We start from the raw sequence: 19,335 nt of genomic DNA, 5'->3' as shown, positions 1-19,335 counted from the left end.
TAATATTGGGATTTCCAAATCTAATCAATTATAAAATATACATCAATTTTCATTTATCCATTAATTAATATAGTTGCAGAGTGTAGACAAATTATTCGTCAAGTCTTCGATTAATATATGATTTTTTAATGACTGTATAATAATAGAAGAAATATATACAAATAATTATTTTATTTTGATAATATTAATTAGATAAAACTCTTTTATAAAATTATTAGATAAATGACTCATCTAATTAAAATCAAAATCATTTTGTTTAGTTTACAAATCAATGAATAATATGATAAATTATATTTTTTTATCCATTAATATATAAAAAAAAAATTAGTCCGATTGACACCAAACAACTGTTTGACTTCCAGTTTATGCCCAAGCCAATTTGGGCGAATTTATATGAGATTCTATTCCAAAACAATTTGACAATTGATATAATAATCTCAATTTGACAAATTGATATAATAATCTATGTGAATTATATAGTAGATTTTTTCTTTGGATTTCTTATCAATATGGGACTTCATTTGCATTTTCTAACAATTTATTTATCATATTTATTAGTTGCAAAAAAAATTCGTTGTTAACTATCCAACCCAACCTTCTCTCTTACCCATTTAAGCTGCAACTTTCATCAGAATTTTTTTTTACCATATGGTATCTTCATATTCAATTGGGTATGGACTTAGTTTCTATTCCAAAATTAAAGTGTCAATAGGTATGTTTTTTTTCCCAACAAAAACTACTCCAACCAATATTTCTCACTTCTGATCAAGTATAAATTTTAAATTGCAGTTTGTTACCAACTTAATTAACACCTTATTGGTGTGTTATAGAATCTTTTCAATAGTCTGATTACTCTTTTAACTTCTCGCTGCCACTTTGACCATAAAGCAACTGTTTCTTCACATGGAACATACAAACGAGAATCCAGCAAGGAGTTGCACATCTGGCTTTGTATGGTATCTCAAGTATGCATCCTCAAGTTCATTCTCGCCTTCAATGTCTTCTACGACAGCCCCACCAACCTTGTGAGCCTCGATCCTTGGTCTTTATTTGATTTTATTAAACATCTCATTAACAGCAGCCTACCTTGAGGAATCCTTGGTCTTTATTTTTTTTTTGTTGAACATTTTTATAAACAGCAGCCTACCTTGAGGAACTTGCATCCAGAGATGGAGATGTCTAGCTCAATGACATTACACCATCCATGATATATAGGAAGAATTTATATTGATAGTCCCTCCATGGTGTCCGAGAGTTTTAATTTCTAACTTTCCTTCTAATTTGTCACACCTTATTATTTGGATATTTATGTCCCTTTCACTTGCGTGGAGTATATTAAATCTATTCTTTTTCTAAATGTATTTGCATACGTATAGAATAAAACTGGTAAGATTGGGATGGGCTTTTAGGTAGCAGACTTCCAACTTTCGATTCCATACTTATTATATGTACGTATATGAATTCAGCTGTTAGAATCTCTAAGCCATGCGTTATGGTTTTTTCCCCTTTTTATCAGCGCTCCCCCTTAAAGTCCAGTTAATCCCCTGTTCCGTGTAACCAGCTAATTACTCATACCATATGCGAGTATACACCTAAAACTGCATTTTTCCAGTGGCGAATACGTGTATGATTTACTTGGTTCACAAATCCACACTTGAAGAAATAGTTCTCCACAGTACTTGGTAAACCTTATTGGGCCTCCACTTAAAAAAGAAATTAAATGATGATCTTGTTCATACATATAAAATGCACCGTGTTAGCTGACGTAGCTCTAATGAGCATGGGAACACCATTATTGATTAGCAATGATGAGCATTGGATACCTTGTCTTTTTGTGTGTGTGTGTGTATATATATATATATATATATAAATAATTTTGTTATAATGGATAATATCATATGTCATTTAATTTTTTCTTATATAGGGATAAGTAAACTTTAGCCATAAAAAATTTGATCCATTATAAGAAAGTATGAAATATTTTAAATTCGAGGATTTATCTATAGCATACAATAAACCTCTACAATATGATACAACTTATTTTATTTTTAACATTGTCGGATTGCTGTATTACATGGCCAGTTAGTTCTAATGAGCATTAATGAGCATAATTTTTTTTGAATCTAGTTAGCTCTGTTCGAGCATTAAGGATGTTTTTTGTTTTTTTTGGAACCTAGTTAACTCGATTAGAGAATTAAGGCTTCTTTGAATCTGGTTAGCTTAATTTGAGCATAAGGCTTTTTGACTGATTCTGACAAAGCTTGGAGGGTGTTACCCTGCATATAAGTAATATTAAGTATGTAGTCTATAAGGATTTAATAGGCTGGATGACTTGTATTTATTTAACATGCTGTTGCTAAGAGGTGGTCGATCAACTCGATCCTTTATTGCGAGAGTCTGATGACTGGATCATGTCTCCCATCTCCTCCCTTTTTATTTATTTATTAATTTATTTTTGCACAAACAATAATGGCACAAAATTTATTTTCCTTCTCTTTGTGTTTGCTACTCTATAGCTAACAGATCGTTGGTGCAAATCAGAAGCCGAAAGATCCATTTGTTCAGTTTGAAGTTCTTTGTTTTGAGAATTCTCTGAATGAGCTTCGACTATGGTTTGTTTCAACTCCCAATATTTTTCCATTTCTTCAATTAAAGAATCAAAATTTTAGAAGTTTTCCAATATTGTATAATCTCGTTTCCACACCCATAGTTATTCATTTACTGAAAGTATTATAAAGTTTTATTCAAGGTTAAATACTGATTTTTTTTTTGAATTTTTTTTTTAAAAGATAGATTCGAAAATAAATTTGGATTTCAAATAAAAATAGATAGAATATTTATAATATCCATCGAAATTTCAATAAATTTGTAACGTTTTGACGTTTTGTGAAACATCGGCTTTATTTTGCACAATGCATTAATTGGGTGTCCTATTATTACAATTCTTACAATAGTAACTCTCCAAGATTTTTTCATTTCTTTAATTAAAGAATCAAAACTTTGGAAGTCTTCCAATATTTTACAATCTCATTTTCACACCCATAGTTATGCGGTAACTGAAAATATTATTAACCCCTGCTTCAAATAACTAAAATCTCCCTTCAATACCTATCAATAGATAACTTACTCTCGTCAGCACACGATTAATTTTCTTTTTTTTTTTTTTTTGGGAAAGACTTTTTGATGACAACTTTTGATTCCACAATGACATTGCCTAGATAGCTGGGGCGTTGTTGCGCTTGAAAAGACCATAGGAGAATTTGGTCCAATACCCTTGTTTTAAAGGCTTTAATGAAAACTACCCATCCGTTTCCAACCTTTTTTGTTTTACCCTTCTATTTTTAAATATCCCCACATTACCCTTTTCAAATGTGAAAAGGAAGAATGAAGATGTAAGGTTACGCCATTTTCCCCCTAAACGGAGCACGAAGAAGAAGAGGAAGAGGAAGAGAAAGTGAGAGAGAATGGCGAAGCGTTTTGGGAAAATCAGAGTTCTTCAGGAGGAGAAGAGAGTGGAGGAAGCATCCAAGGCTCAGCAATCAGCTCTGCCATGCCCTTCTCGGTCTTGTCCTCGGAGTTGGCGAGCAAGTCTACAACAAACTCCTCCTTCCTCTTCTGCTTCTTCTTCTTCTCAACACTCTTCCCATTCCTCTGCTTCTCACTGACTCACTGAGACAACTAAAACAATAACCTCATCAGGTGACGATGATCATTCAGCCCCCTTAAATCTTCTTTTACTTTTTGTTCCGTCTAGTTTTTTGGGTCTGCTTTTATTTTTGTTTTTAGTAGCTGTTCTGGAAATTTTGTTGATTATTACAATTGAAAATATTAAGTTAATGGATCTTATAGATGGGGTATAGTAATTATTAATTACTGAACTTGTTTTTAGAATGCTATTATTTCTGGGTTTTACTATTTGGGGCCAAAATCATATGCATTTTAACTGTTTGTTGATATGTTTTATTGGGTCGCGTGTGTGTGGTGGAAATTATATAATGCTTTTGCTTATACAAATGAAGAGAAAATTTTAGTAGTGAAGATATTCCATAACCTGTTCTGTTAAAGTCTTGGATGTGTCTATATGCTCAGATCTTCCTAAGATCTTATTATTGGCTATTTCCTATACTTCAATTACGAATTTCAATCTTCAGTTTCTCTAATCTAAGAAAAATTTATCATATATAAATACATGATATGTTGATATACTTTTAATTGGTATTTTAGGATGATGGATCTGTTGTATGTATATTTTCTCTTTCTGGAAGTAATGCCAAGATGGACATTTAGCTGCTGGTCGTAATGGTGTAAAGCGCCTAAGAACTATAAGTTCTCATCTGTTTTACTCTTTGATGTGGTTAGTATTTTTCTTGAGAAAGTTCTTATTCTCTTTGGTTTCTTGGATTGGTTTAAATATTCTTCTCTTTGCAATTTTCAATATTTTGGTTGCTACTTTTTTTGAATTTAGATATTAGCGGATTGATGCATTATGGATTTTCTTGTCACATACACCTATCAAAATCAAAGAGGGAATTGATATGAAAGATTCTTACATCCTTGAAATTTGAAATCCAATAATCTGATTAAATTTAAGTGTAATATTTTTGTAACAAAATGTTTAAATTTTTAGTTTTATCAAGCATTAACTCAACATGGTTGTTTTTTCAGAGTCCATAGATTTTGTTTGATAGTATGCCTATTTTTCTAAAGCTTTAATACATGTTTTGTTTCCCTGTCTAGCTACTTTATCCTTCTGTTAGTAGCCTTCTGTAAAGGAATTTTTTTGCGATACCTACTAGTATAAAAAAAGTCACGTTTGTTCTTTTCAGGTCAGACATCCAAATATTTTATCATTCCTTTATAGTATGGAGACTAAAACTTTTCATGGTAATACGACAAAGGTTGCTATCTATATTGTCATGGAACCTGTTGTTCCACTATTAGAAAAGATCAAGGAACTAAATTTGGAAGGTACATAAAGGTATAAACAATCTGTTCTTCCTGGCTGATATTGGTTGTTTGATTGGATTAATCTGATTGCATGATACATGTAATTCTTCTTGTGCTAAAAAATGTTTAAGGTACTTGCACTAATGGTGATAGCATATGAAGAATCTTGGAGAATTTAAAACTACTCTTTGACTTTTTCTTTTGAAAATGGGAAATCTAAATCAATATTAGCCACCCGTTTAGTAGGTTGTTGGAAACTCTTCCTGGCCAACTTGGTTTCTTCGATTCATTTAGTGAATTTGTTCTATCAGTGTGATGTTAACTTTTGTTTTAGTGCTTCTCTTTATTTAAAAATTGAAATTTCCATCCAAATGTAAACAGTAACACGTAATATCTTTTGGTTTCTTTGTATGATTGTGCATATATAGGACGTGCCAATCCTGTTTATCACCGTCTTGAACAATTTTGTAATGATCCTATTCAGAATGATTTTCAATGGTTTGGCTAGGAATATAGATTGAAGAAAATGGATAGGAAAGTGAAGAAAATGAAAAGATTTGTCGCTGCTACAACACAACTATTACAAGAGCAGGAAGTGCTGATGAAGCTTGAGCAAACTCTGAGGAGAATACAAGTCAATGCTCAGGTAGATCGTGTGAACTTGCTTGAGTTCCAGCAGATGGTGATGTGCCAACATCAAGAAATGAGAAATTTAAAAGATTTGTGTCCATGGAATAGAACTTTCATGCGGATGAGTCATGTTGCACCTTTTAAAGGATGCATGGTGGGTGGAATTGATTCTTCCGTTGAAGAGATATGCAAGCCAACCATTGGTGGTTCAATGCAGTTGAGAAATGTTAGTATTGAATTGCTTGTGAGTCAAGTCTTCCACAAGGCTATTTATTGTTCACAAAAGAGAATTAAAGCCATAAATTTCCACTTCATTCCATTAAAGCTGTTTTAACCATCTAGTTTGACATTTTTTTTTCTTTTTTTCAAAGGCAAAGCTTCCAATGGTATTGAGTTACTTTCATGGCTTTTGAAAAATTCTTTTATTTGTTGATATGGTGGATGAATTCAGGTCCAATAGCCGTTTTCTTATGAAGCATATACTTTGTCTTGTACTATGCAATTATTTTTCAGTCCATATATATATATATGGATATATATATATATATATATCCATATTTTCATATACGTACACAAACATATACATATTCCTCATCCATTATGCATCAATTAACCCTAAGATTATCATAGTTACATAGTTACATTATATAAAAAAAATTAACATCCTTCATAAATGATCTTAAACAGCAAAATCCCTATAAAGTTCGGAAAAAGTTCTAAAATTGCCAAAAAAATTTGATTACCATAGGGCTTTCGATAATTACCAATGAAACCATTAGTAATCAACTTGCCCTTGCTGGAAAAATTACCGAAGGTTTCATCGGTAATTACTAAAGGTCCTTCGATAACTACAGTTGACAAATTTTTTAACTCCCACAGGTCCCCTAATGTGTGTTTCGTGCAACAACATGCAAAATAGACATTCATCAATGATCCTAAACAGCAAAATCCCTTTAAAGTTCAGAAAAAGTTCTAAAATTGCCAAAAGAAAATTGATTACCGTAAGGCCTTCGGTAATTACTGATGAAACCATCGGTAATCAAATTGCCCTTGCTGGAAAAATTACCGAAGGTTTCATCGATAATTACCGAAGGGCTTTCGGTATTATAGTTGACAAATTTTTTGACTCCCACAAGTCCCCTAATGTGCGTTTCGTGCAACAACATGCAAAATATACATTCATCAATGATCCTAAACAGCAAAATCCCCATAAAGTTCAGAAAAGTTCTAAAATTGCCAAAAAAATTTAATTATCGTTGGGCCTTCGGTAATTACCGATGAAACTATCAGTAATCAAATTGTCCTTGCTGGAAAAATTACCGAAGGCCTGACGGTAATCACATTTTTTTGGCAATTTTAGAACTTTTTCCAAACTTTATGGGGATTTTGCTGTTTAGGATCATTGATGAATGTATATTTTGCATGTTGTTGCACAAAACACACATTAGGGGACTTGTGGGAGTCAAAAAATTTGTCAACTATATTTACCTTCATTTTTATAATGAAATAAAATTCCATTTAGCATGTTCTTGATGTAAATACATATTATCAAAGGTTGTATTGAATTGTGGTGAGTTCAATTGAAAAAATTAACAATTGACAATTACCATTGATCCATCGGTAAATTTTCCATCAAGTAGTAAAATAATTAATTGGATTACCGACTTTTTCCATCGGTGTACCGATTGCCCGTCAGTATTGAAGTTAATTTGTCATTTTTTCACTTCTTCCAATGCTTTTTTTTCTTTCACTTCTTCCAATGCTTTTTTTTCTTTCTTTTTTTTTTTACTTTGTTATTTGAATTAATGTATATTAATCCAATCCACGTACAAAAACAATTAATTTCGTTGCTACTACATGTAATTCTGTATAATATCAAATGTTTAGTGAATCTAAAGCCTATAAACAGACACCTGCTGAAGATGTTTTAAGAGTTTCAGCAACTCTATTTTGTCATCTTTAAAGGGCAAACAATGAAATATAATCTAGAGGTTCAAGGTACATATAGAGTTGTTAAACATAAATTAAAAATAACATGAAAAGCTATGACACCTACTGCGACATTACAAAGCCACTAATTTTTTTACAGTGAATAGAAAATACAAGTGACAGATATCTCAAAATAGGTAATAGCAACATATCAAATGGTCAATTTTTAAAACAATAAGTTTTTGGTTCATCAACTCAAGGCTAATATTAGTAGTACTTCTCAAAATTAAGAAAAGCTACAACCATGCAAAAAGAAAAATAGATGCGAGGAATTTATAGATACATCTGTCTAATGACTTCGCCCCAAAACTTACTATGCTAGTTCCTATAATCTTACAGTTAGAAGCATAAATTAAGGACACCATCGGATATGGTGAGCTCATTAATATGTTGAAAGTGTTCAGTGGTGTTGCAGAGATGGAAATTGAATGCCAAAAGACCAAAGCCAAAGGTCTAACTCCACACTAAGCACCTGAATACAAAAGTCACATGATTTAAACAACTAGATAAATAAATAAATAAATAAAAACAACGGGAAAACACTGAGAAAACAAAGAGAAAGATTATATATACTATTGGGAAAAAAAAAAGCAAAAGAAAAAAATAGAAGGACATAGATTGATCTAAACAAAAAGAGTGAAAATCATTGAAATACCAAAAGGAAATATACAAGTACTAAATTGCTAGAAATGTCAAAGGAATTTAGCAACACCTGCTTCCCTGATTTTTTACTGATCAACTCCTTCATCCTCTCCATAGCATATATGGATTAACTTCCTCCTCACTGCCTAAATCTATTTCATTATTAGCCACAATCAATTTGGCAAGCTTTGAACTGTATTTCAGCATGCCAAGTTGTTGAAGAACCGCTGGAACAATATAATCGACCATAATAGTAATGGATCTAATGTCATTAAATTCTCCATATCCTTGGCCTTGAAATGCACCCCACAAATTTGTAGCAGATATTTGTTCTCTTTTGTACAAGAATATTTGGTGTCCTTTGTACACTAAGTGATCCTAGAAGCCTAGAACATTTAAAGGAAGTCAATATACAGAACTAGTTTCATTTACATATAGCCCATAGAAACTTTTTATGCAGCCATCTAAATGTATTTTTCTATGTAACAACTTAGAGCATATGACATAAAACCTTAAAACAATGAGTTTTCAGACAAAACCTTACATGAATGCATTACAAAGCAAGTATTGTGTGCTAAGTGACAATATATATATCTTTCTACACTCATGTAACCTTTTATAAAGGGGGCAACCCAATCAAGCCCAAGCATGTGAAATTTCAGACAACATTCCTATAGTATCATAATGAGAAACAAGATCATATGCAATTGAATAAGAAATTAACTTATTTCTTAGATAAAATAAATGTTGTTTACCTTAACTTTGTAGTCAGGATAGTCATTGAGAGCCTTAAGCAAGGATGAAGTGTTGAGCTTAGCAATCCAACGAGCAGCAACAACCATCCCACAATATGCAAAAACCAGAACCAAATTGCTTATCCCACCATCATGAAAAATAAAAGAGAGGAAAGGTACCACTACACCACTAGCTGTTGTTAGTGTATCTTTGATGCTATGGGTTCCACGAATCAATAAAAGGAAGTATTTTGAATCTTTATCAAAGGAAGCATTTGGAATCTTTATCACATGTAATTGTGAAAGTAGGCTTCAGGAGCTGCAAGCATTATACTACTCAGTAACTGATATTAACCCACATTTGAATCTAGATCAGAAAGCCTGATTCAAGGGTGATTTAAGCATTCTGATTAAGAATGATTTGAAGCTATACATACGCAGCTTCGGGCTTCTAAAGGAGCACATCTTCTTGCGAGTAGCCGACAGATTCTAAAAACACCAGGAACGGCTTCTTTGAGAAAAGAATATACACTTGCAACTTGCAGATACAATGCCTTAAGAAATAATTCAATTCAGCAATTATTTCAGGCCTTTGAGCTCTACACTGTCGGTACCAGCATATAAATTTGCAACTTGCAAATTACCCTACAAAGCACCAATTACATATCAAGGCCACCGATACAGTAATATTAGCTAAGAATTCACACAGAAAAAATCAAAAGATGTAAATTTGATTTTTCATGGAGGAAAGGAAAAAAGAGGTCGAGCAGGATTTTTAATGGGATTATTTGTGGGTTTTCTCAGGCAAGAAGAAAGAAAGGAAAGCAGAGGTGCAGGGACTCGGAATTATTGGCTTTAAGAATGAGAAAAGGAAAGTAAAGTAATTTTTTGTTTTATGAGGGGCAAAATAGGAAGCAGGGGGTAGATAAAAAAAACTTGACAAAGAACGGGTAAATATCATTAGCCGTTTATTTTTGTGGGTATTGGGCTAAATTCCCCAAGACTCTATCACATAGAATGGGCCTTAATTATAGACTGGCCCCTTTTATCTACATTCTCACAAATATGGACAAGGCTGGTGTTTAATTAATTTAGGCCCAATTAAACTTAAGCCTGCTGTGCAAAGGAACCTCTTGTTCTTAGTGACAAAGATATATATATATATATATATATATATATATTATAATATATATGCTAGAAAGCCCCATAAATCTAAGTAATTGGGAACAATGCTCAATACATGCTGTTAGTTAACATTAATTACTGCAAAAATAGTTGGTTAGCTGTGAAAATTACTAAATCTGTATGTTTCTCGTTATCTGATCTTCTTAGCTGTATTAATGTGACAGTGTTGTTTGTTTTATTAATTAATTTTGTAATCAATAAAGATTATCTACTTTATAATTTTTTTTTTTTTAAAGTAGTACTTAAGAATGAAATTCTAGTAGATTAATATATAGTATTAAGAATACATTTACATATAAATAGAAAAAGGTTAAAGAAATTTTAGACAAATGGAAAATGGAAGAAATAAGATTAAAATAGAAAATATCAATATTTATTTACTTAGAAAGTTGAATTCAATAATAATACAAAAACAAAGGCTTTACTTAATTATAGAGTTAACACCAACACAAAACAAAATTATACAAGCAACCATAAAAACTGTCAAGGAAATGCCATACTATTAGGGTTTATTGTTCATCATGCATGAATCATTTCACAACAACCTAGATACACACAACACACAAACATAAATCTTTTTTTGCTTTTGTTTTGTTTTTCTTTCGAACGGAATGATTTCATCATCGGACAATATATGTATCAGATGCTTAATTTCCACATGCCCTTGGCTGGATAATAATTTAATCGATGGTTCTTCAAAGTGCCAATGCAGTGAGCTCCTTGTAAACATTAAAACAGAAACACAATAAGAGTTATATCACAGACACACAAAAATGATAATTAAAAAACATAAAATAGGAAAAAAAAAAAAAAAAGGGAAACACTCTTACCAACTAAGTTCAAAGTGGCCTTCTCAATCTAGCTCCATAGTTGCTAGTCCTCCTCCGATGACGATTCAAAAGCTGGTTAAAATAGACACGTCTCCTGGAAGTGTTGAAATACCAAGCCAACCCAAAAGCTCCCAGAAACCCAATACCAAATCCAACTCCAATTCCCATATAAAACCATGACATATCAACCCATTCTTCATCATCTTCTTCAATGTTTCTTCCAGCAACAGTTTCACAAGAAGTAGAAGTTTCTTGGAATTTTCCATCTCCACAACATGCAAAATTCAGAGGAGGTTCAAAAAGTCCTTTGTTCTCTAAATATTGGGAATCTTCAAAGCTTTGCAATTGAGTGCCTGTAGGGATTCTCCCCCACAACTGGTTATTCGACAAATCCAATAAAGCTAAAAAAAGATATATCAACTAATCCCTTTGGAATTTTGCTAGAAAGCTGGTTGTGAGATAAATCTAGAGATTCCAGCAGCTTCATCTTCCCTATGCTCTCAGGGATTGTTCCACTCAAATTGTTCCTTGAGAGGTTTAACTGGCCAAGCTCTACAAGAATCGTTAGATTTGTGGGAATCTCTCCGCTCAGTTTATTAGTTGAAAGATCAATGACTCTGAGTAGTCCAAGATTCTTGTCGTACTTGTAGTTTTTCCCTTTCCATGTTATGTATTCATGATTTACATACACTTTTGCATAACCTCTTAATCCATCAAAATGATAAAGGGAAACGGAAGCATCATAACCTTCTACTTTGTGAACCATCGGGGTAAAATTATGGAAGCACCATGGAATGACTCCAGATATATCATTTAGGGAAAGGTCCAGTATTTGAATATCACTAAGCTGACATAAATTTAAAGGTAAGCTCCCATAGAATCTATTTGACTTTAAACGTAGGACAACCAATCCAGTTAGATATTCTCCAATCCATGTTGGTATTTCTCCGTTCAAACTATTTTGTCCTACACATAAAAATTTTAGCAAACTGCAATTCGTCAAAGAGGAAGGCAAAATTCCTGAGATGTTGTTGTTGCTCAAACGCAATGTTGAAATTAGATATAGTGAACCCATTGAGGATGGAATATTTCCAGACAATTTATTGTTTTCCAAATTAAGAACTCTCAGTTCAGTCCAATGCATCCAACAATCAGGAAGGCTTCTAGATAACATATTGTTGGGAAGGTCAAGAAAACTTGTTTGCCTATATGATTGTTCTGTACATAAGAATGGCTTGAAGATGGTTAATGCATTGTTGGAGAGATATGATGCAGTTACATTAGCAAGAGAAATGGGAATGGAACCATGAAATTGGTTGGAGCTCAAATCAATGATTGGGTAGTTATCAAATCTCACAGGAAAATTTGGCAAGATCGATACCTCTAATAGAATTGCAAGACAAGTTTAAATATCTTAATTTGGGAGTCAGATTATAGAACCAGTCAGGGATATAATCTGAAATTCCAGAATTGGAGATATCAAGGCTAAACAATTTCAATTGGGTTTGAAGCCAACTAGGAAATGATGCACCCAACCTACAAGATCTCAATTTCAATTCAAATAGTTGAAAAGGTGGAACTCACTTGGATTCAATATTGATTATGAAAGAGTTAAATCGAGTTTCTTCAATTTGGATAGTGTTGTTTTTTTGACTCTAAATTAATGGTGAACATGAGAGTTGAAGGGATAATGTTTGGTGATGAAGTGAAGAGGAAGAAGGGGGAAAAATAAAAAAAGCCGAAAAGAAAAAAGGTTTTTACGAAATTATTGTTTTGCCCTTCTATAATGATTTGTTAGCCTAGGAATTCGTGCGAAACAGTAAGGGGGTTTTCTACCTGGTTTTAGAGAGAGAACCAATGGGTTCTTCAAACATCCCATCAATGGTGTCATGTTCTTGGTGATTAAGCTTGTAATCTCTTCAAGTTAATGAAAATCGTCATCTCCTTGCTTGCCCATGGACGTAGATCATCTTAATCGAACCACGTAAAATTTTTTGTATTTTTTTCTCTCTCTCTCTCTCTCTCTCTCCTCTTATATTTATGTGCTTGTCTTTCTCTTTCTAGATTTTTCATTGGATTTGTTCTAAAATCATCTATTTCATCTATATTTGCTGGTTTGTGGACTAGTTGTGGGTTGTGTGCTGCTTGTGTATATATATATTGCTTGTTATACACAGGTTGAATCTTAATAAATTGATATCAGAACCTAGGTTGGTGAAAATTTAGGGATTGAAGTTTGGAGATTTGGGGCTTTTGTGTGGCTTGTTATTGTTAGCTTCTTGCAGTGGAATTGGAGGTTCCCTTGGTTGAAGCTAGGTTGATTATAGTGTTCCCAAGCAAACTTGACCATGTCTACTAACTTTAAGGTGGAGAAATTCACGAGCTTAAATGATTTTGGCCTTTGGAAGATGAAAATGAAGGCGGTGTTAGTCAAGGAAAGGTTAGATGTCGCTTTAGAGGGTGAGGGCCATTTATCGGAAACAATGGATGTTAGAGAGAGGAGGCAATTATTGAAAAATGTATATAGTTCAATAATTCTTGGTCTTGGCGACAAGGTGTTGAGAGAGGTATCGAAGGAAACAACGACGGCATATGTTTGGAGAGTTTTGGAAGAGAGGTACATGGCTAAATCGATACCGAACTGCATCAATTTGAAATAACGACTATACAGCTTCAAAATGAAAGAGGGAAAGTGTTTGAGTGAAAATCTTGATGATTTCACTAAGTTGATTCAATATATGGAAAGTATGCAAATCTCAATTGAGGGTGAGGACCAAGCGGTGATTTTGCTTAATTCTTTGCCTCGAGGAAATGAGCACTTTGGGGATACTCTCAAGTATGGAAGACAAACCTTGGATGTGAAGGAAGTTATAGTGGCAATAGTTGCTAAGGATGCAGAGAAGAGCTTAATTGGCAAGAGTAGTGATGGGTTGGGGCTTGCGGTGAGAGGTAGAACCTCGGATCAGCCTAGTGGTAGAAATTGGCAAGGTAAAAGTTAGGGGAGATCGAAATCAAGGGAGAAAATGAGATGTTTCCGATGTAATCAATTGGGGCATTTCAAGAAGGATTGTTCAGAGAGGCTTGGAAAAGGAAGGAGAAGCAATCCGATGGAGATGCAAGTGTTGCCTTGGAAGGTTATGAAAGCTCTGAAGTATTGCTTGTAACCAACCGAGACAATGGTGTTGAATGGATACTTGACTCGAGTTGTACTTTCCATATGAGTCCGATGAGGAGTTATTTTGATACATTTGAGGAACTAGATGGAGGATGTGTTCTCATGGGGAACAATGCGGTTTGCAATGTTAAGGGGATTGGTACAATAAAGTTGAAGCTTCATGATGGAGTTGTGAGAACTTTGTCGGATGTGCGGTATATTCCTGGGTTGAGGAGGAATTTGATTCTCTTGGTACATTGGATGAGCATGGGTATAGTTATAAGGCCGAGAGAGGCACTTTGAAGGTCTTGAAGGGTTCAATGGTAGCGATGAAGGCTTCTAAGAAGAATGACTTGTATGTGCTAGATGGAAGTGCAGTTCAAGGTGAAGCTTCAGTCTCGGTGAATAAGAAAGTGAGAGACACCACACTTTAGCATAGAAGGCTAGGCTACATTAGCGAGAAAGGGCTAATTGTGCTTAGTAAACAAGGGCTTTTGTGTGGGCATAAGGTGGAGAAACTTGACTTTTGTGAGTATTGTATCTATGGCAAGCAAGTTAGGGTGAAGTTTAACATCGCGGTGCATCGAACTAAGGCGATCTTGGATTATGTACATTCCGATGTATGGGGCCCCATAAGAACAAATTCAATGAGTGGTTGTAGGTACTTCATGACCCTCATTAATGATTACTCAAGGAGAGTATGGGTTTACATGTTGAAAACCAAGGATGAGGCTTTCATTAAGTTCAAGGAATTGAAGGTTATGGTTGAGAACCAAACTGAAAAGAAGATGAAGATGCTCCAAACGGATAACGGGCTCGAGTATTGCAATGAAGAGTTCAATTCCTATTGCAATGAGCATGGAATTATGAGAACAAGATCGTGCAGATGACTCCTTAATAAAATGGTCTTGCCAAATGTATGAATAGGACCATTTTGGAAAGAGTGAGAAGTATGCTTTCCAATGCTAAGCTACCTATAAGTTTTTGGGTAGAGGTGGTGAATACCGTGGTGTGCTTGATCAATTGGTGTCCATCGAGTGCTATTGAGTTCAATACTCCAATGGAGAAGTGGTACAAGCACGCACCAGATTTAAGTAATCTGAAGGTCTTTGGTTGCACTTCGTATGTTCATGTAAACGAAGGCAAGTTACATCCAAGATCTATGAAATGCATTTTCTTGGGGTCCCGGAGGGTATCAAAGGCTATAGACTTTGGAATCCAAATACAGGAAGTGTGTGATTAGTAGGGATGTGGTGTTCAAGGAGAATGAGATGCTTGGGTTGGCGAAGGATGGAGAATCTTCAAGTGGAGGTGAAGTTGACAAGGAGACATTTGATCTTGGGATTAAGGATAATCCAAGAAAGAATGTGACTTGTGAGGAGCACCATGATACACAAGTGGCTCAAGAACAAGTTGATGAGATAGTTGATCATACCGATGAGGAGGTGATTGATGTTTATAGCCTCCATGATTACAATTTGGCTCACGATAGAGAGCAGAGACAATCCAAGGCACTGGTGAGATATGGTTTTGCAGATTGTATTGTATATTCTCTCTCTCTCTCTCCTTTTATATTTATGTGCTTGTCTTTCTCTTCCTAGATTTTTTGTCATTGAGTTTGTTCTAAAATCATCTATTTCATCTATATTTGCTTGTTTGTGGACTAGTTGTGGGTTGTGTGCTGCTTGTGGATATATATTACTTGTTATCCATAGGTAGAATCTCAACAGATAGTTTCTGTAAATGAGCTTTGAAGACCACCCCAGTAATATGATTTGAAGAAACATCTAAGATTTCAAGATTAGAGAGCTGGCCAATACTTTCCATTAAGCTTCCATTCAGTTTATTATTAGCTAAACGTAAATCTTTCAAAGATGAAAATTATGAAAGTTCGGGCAAGCTACCATTCAATTTGGAGACCATTCCAGTAATATAATTTGAAGAAACATCTAAAATCTCAAGATTAGAGAGCTGACCAATATTTTCCATTCTACCATTCAGTTCATTATTAGCTAAATATAACTCTTTCAATATTGAAAATGGGGAAAGATCAAGCAACGAATCTCTAAGTTTGTTTCCATCCAAATTCAAAATCTCTTAAGGATTTTCTAGCACAACCAGCCAAACTTTTTAAAAGATCCATTATTCTACCATTTAAAGAGTTGTAAGAAAGATCTAGTGACTTCAAATTGCAAAGATGCCCTATGGATTTTGGTATTCCACCTTCTTTATTGTTTGATGGCAAATCAATATTTTCTAAGGACCTCATATTATCAAAAGAATTTGGAAGTGGGCCCATTATTTTGCTCCACCATATCCTAAGATTGACTAAATTACAGCTAACATTGAACAACCAAGGAACTATTATAGGATGTATTGTACTTCCTACTACCTTTGAAGCTCTGAGAGAGTTGGAAGAGTTTATATGAGAAAGAGATGAAGTACCTACCTTTACCTTATAAGGAAAGTGGCAATTCCATAATTTCAAACTTGACAATGAAAGGGCCATTCTGATTGATTGAAGCCAATCCACCGAATTAGATAGATAGAGATTACCCAATGAAAGGGCTGTGAGAGAAGAGAGACGAGGGAGCCATTCGAGATCCTCAGCAGTCATTCCTCCATTGGAATTTAGATCAAGAAAACGCAGCCTAGTGTGATTTCCAAGTTGGGAAGGGATAATTCCACTTATTGGATTCCTTAGGAGGTTGAGATATCTGAGCCAAACTAAAGAACCAATGAACTTTGGAATCCTAATAAAATCATTGTTACTGAGATCCAATTGCCTTAAGTGTTTCAATTCAACCAAGGAAGAGCCAATCTCACCGCCAAAATTGGAGTAGCCAAAAACAAAACTCAAAGCTACATCATAGTCATCAAAGTATCTAGTGATATTATCAAAATCAAAACCTTGGTGATCATATTCATAATAAAATCCAGCAAGGTTAAGCACAATGACATGATTGGTTCGGTTGTCACATTTGATTCCTCTCTACTTGCAACAATCTTCTTCTCTGCTGCTCGTCCAAGAGGATAATGTGTTATGATAATCTTCAAGGCAATGTTTGAATTTGAGAAGAGCTTGCCTCTTGCTGTCTATGCACCGTGCTTGAACTTTACTTTCACCACCCTCGCTTAATATAGTGATTGTTACAATGGATAATACAAGTCCAACGCACAATGCAAGCCATCTACTGATACCTATCATCTTCGTGATATTTGTTGGCATAGAAATTTGTTCACCTTATCTCTGTCTCTCTCTTTTTTTTTTCTTTTTTTATCCCTCCTTTTATACTTCCTCTCTAGCTGACACGTAAATATAACTTCTTCTTCTTTTTTTTTTTTCTCACACACTGAAACTACTCACTTTGCTTCTCTCCTGTCCGCTTGTGTTGTGGGCAAGAGAAGTGTTTTCTCATCTCTTCATGTTAAGTATTATATAGATCTCCATTTTTACTGTTGTGGGGCTTAACTAGTATTTGCTAATTTGTTCTCAGGGCCTACATTTACTATTTTTAGGCTTTTACCCCTATGGAGATAAGACTTTTTGCCTTTTGAAGTGCATTTCTTACGCTAAGGGTCGCTTTATTGATTGTTGCTAATTTACTTTCAGGGTCAATGTTTATTCTTATTTGACTCTTAGTCCTACATAAAGGGTGCGTTTGATACGCAGGACAGGTTCGGATCGGACATGATAGGTCCGGATCGGATAGGATAAAATAGTGCAGTCTTGTATTTAGTATAATTTCGAATTGAATGGTGGACTAGTTGTTTCATGTTTGGTGAAGAATTGGATTGGATTGGACTATTTTATACTTTTTTATTTTTTTAAAGTAAAAAATTTTAAAATTCTACTTATAATTGCATTAAAAAATAATATATTTAATTAATATGGTAAATTTATATATTTTGTATTTACATATGAAATTTAAATTTTTATTACATCCACAAACTATATTAATTTATAATTTTGTCTATCGGGATTTCATAATTAATATTTTTGTGTTTAATTGATTATGGCAATGAGTTAGAATTAAGGATTAACACAAAAAATATTTATTTCATATTTCATATTTAATATTTATTCATATTTATGTGCTTTATATTTTATTTAACTTTTTTTTTCATTTATAATCAAATATATATTTTATTATTGTTAAATTCAATATGTATTTTATATATTTTTAATTTTTTATTACATGTTTTAAATAAATAAGGCATCAATTTCATAACCTCATTTCAATAAAGTGGATTGGGTAAGTACAGTAAGATGAAGATGATTGTGTGAGAGACGGGAATTGATAGGAGACATGGAATTAGTTATATTAGGCTAATATATATAGATAGTATATTAATTTATAAAGAATTTAATAAGAGTACTTGTTGTACAAGGTACAAATAACTAAATCCAATAATTAATTAATGGATTGGGTATATAGTATATTATATTTATTGGCATGCCAATGGAAAACACCAAATGAGCAAACATGAGAGATTTTCCAAACATCATTTCCAAACTTAAACTATAGCCAAACATCATCAATAAAAAGATTCAAGATGGATTTTAAGAACACGAGATAGATTTTCTTTAAGGAAATACAAAGAAAAAAGACTTAGTAGGAAAACCAACAAAGAAAAGCCAAAACATTTTATCAACACCACTTTTAAGAAGCACTGTTTTTCTAATCAAGCTTTTTTAGCTATCAAGAACCGAAGTTTCTCAATCACAAATTGCATTGCCTATTTGTTTGACCGATCCAAATCACAAGTTAAGGTCTAAACTACACAAAAAAATAAAGGCCTTATGCATAAAAGATAAGCGCTAAACTACACAAAAAAGAAAGGCATTATGCATAAAAGATAAGCTCTAAACTACACAAAAATGAAAGGCATTATGTTTAAATTAGGTATGAAATATGAATTATGTCTATTGGGATTCCTTATTATTTATGTTTTGGTTATAGATAATAAAGGGGACTTTTCTAAATCCATGCACTAACTAAAAGCTATACCTGCAGAACAATTGTTTGGGGTCAAAATGTCAAATATGCTGTAGTTTAGAGGGTGAAATATAATAACCCTTAATAAAAGACTTTCTTTCCTTCTGGTTTTTACCTCCATTACCAAACAAAGGAGAGACTAACAATTTGCACTTCTTATTGTACAAAATATGTTGGATTATAATTTTCTTTTCCTTCCATCTTACTTTCCACCCCTCTTATCT

General features: G+C 33.5%; 1 protein-coding gene and 2 long non-coding RNA genes across 5 annotated transcripts; 1 reads left to right on the top strand and 2 right to left on the bottom strand.

Moving 5' to 3' along the window:
• Window positions 1-3,259: 3,259 nt before the first annotated feature.
• LOC132800273 (uncharacterized) lies at window positions 3,260-6,082 on the top strand. 3 transcript variants are annotated; one of them, XR_009635249.1, is made up of 4 exons: window positions 3,260-3,699; window positions 4,225-4,354; window positions 4,827-4,978; window positions 5,456-6,082. It is a non-coding gene; the product is annotated as an uncharacterized LOC132800273 (long non-coding RNA). The 3 variants fall into 3 exon arrangements; XR_009635247.1 differs by having other exon boundaries at window positions 3,266-3,699; window positions 4,827-6,082; XR_009635248.1 differs by lacking the exon at window positions 4,827-4,978 and having other exon boundaries at window positions 3,270-3,699.
• Window positions 6,083-7,745: 1,663 nt separating this feature from the next.
• LOC107404497 (uncharacterized) lies at window positions 7,746-9,876 on the bottom strand. Its single transcript, XR_003054005.3, has 2 exons — window positions 8,964-9,876; window positions 7,746-8,038 (listed from the first exon to the last, which is right to left on the bottom strand). It is a non-coding gene; the product is annotated as an uncharacterized LOC107404497 (long non-coding RNA).
• A 1,090-nt stretch (window positions 9,877-10,966) lies between these two features.
• On the bottom strand, window positions 10,967-11,723 carry LOC132800151 (receptor-like protein EIX2). Its single transcript, XM_060813166.1, has 2 exons — window positions 11,379-11,723; window positions 10,967-11,332 (listed from the first exon to the last, which is right to left on the bottom strand). The coding sequence occupies exons 1-2, from the start codon at window positions 11,721-11,723 to the stop codon at window positions 10,967-10,969; spliced, it is 711 nt and encodes a 236-aa protein (XP_060669149.1).
• Between the last annotated feature and the right edge of the window lie 7,612 nt (window positions 11,724-19,335).

Source organism: Ziziphus jujuba, chromosome 12 (assembly GCF_031755915.1).
Source record: "Ziziphus jujuba cultivar Dongzao chromosome 12, ASM3175591v1".
Classification (NCBI taxonomy): domain Eukaryota; kingdom Viridiplantae; phylum Streptophyta; class Magnoliopsida; order Rosales; family Rhamnaceae; genus Ziziphus; species Ziziphus jujuba.
The sequence above is the reverse complement of the archived record's forward strand: the minus strand, read 5'-3'. Positions and strand labels throughout refer to the sequence as shown.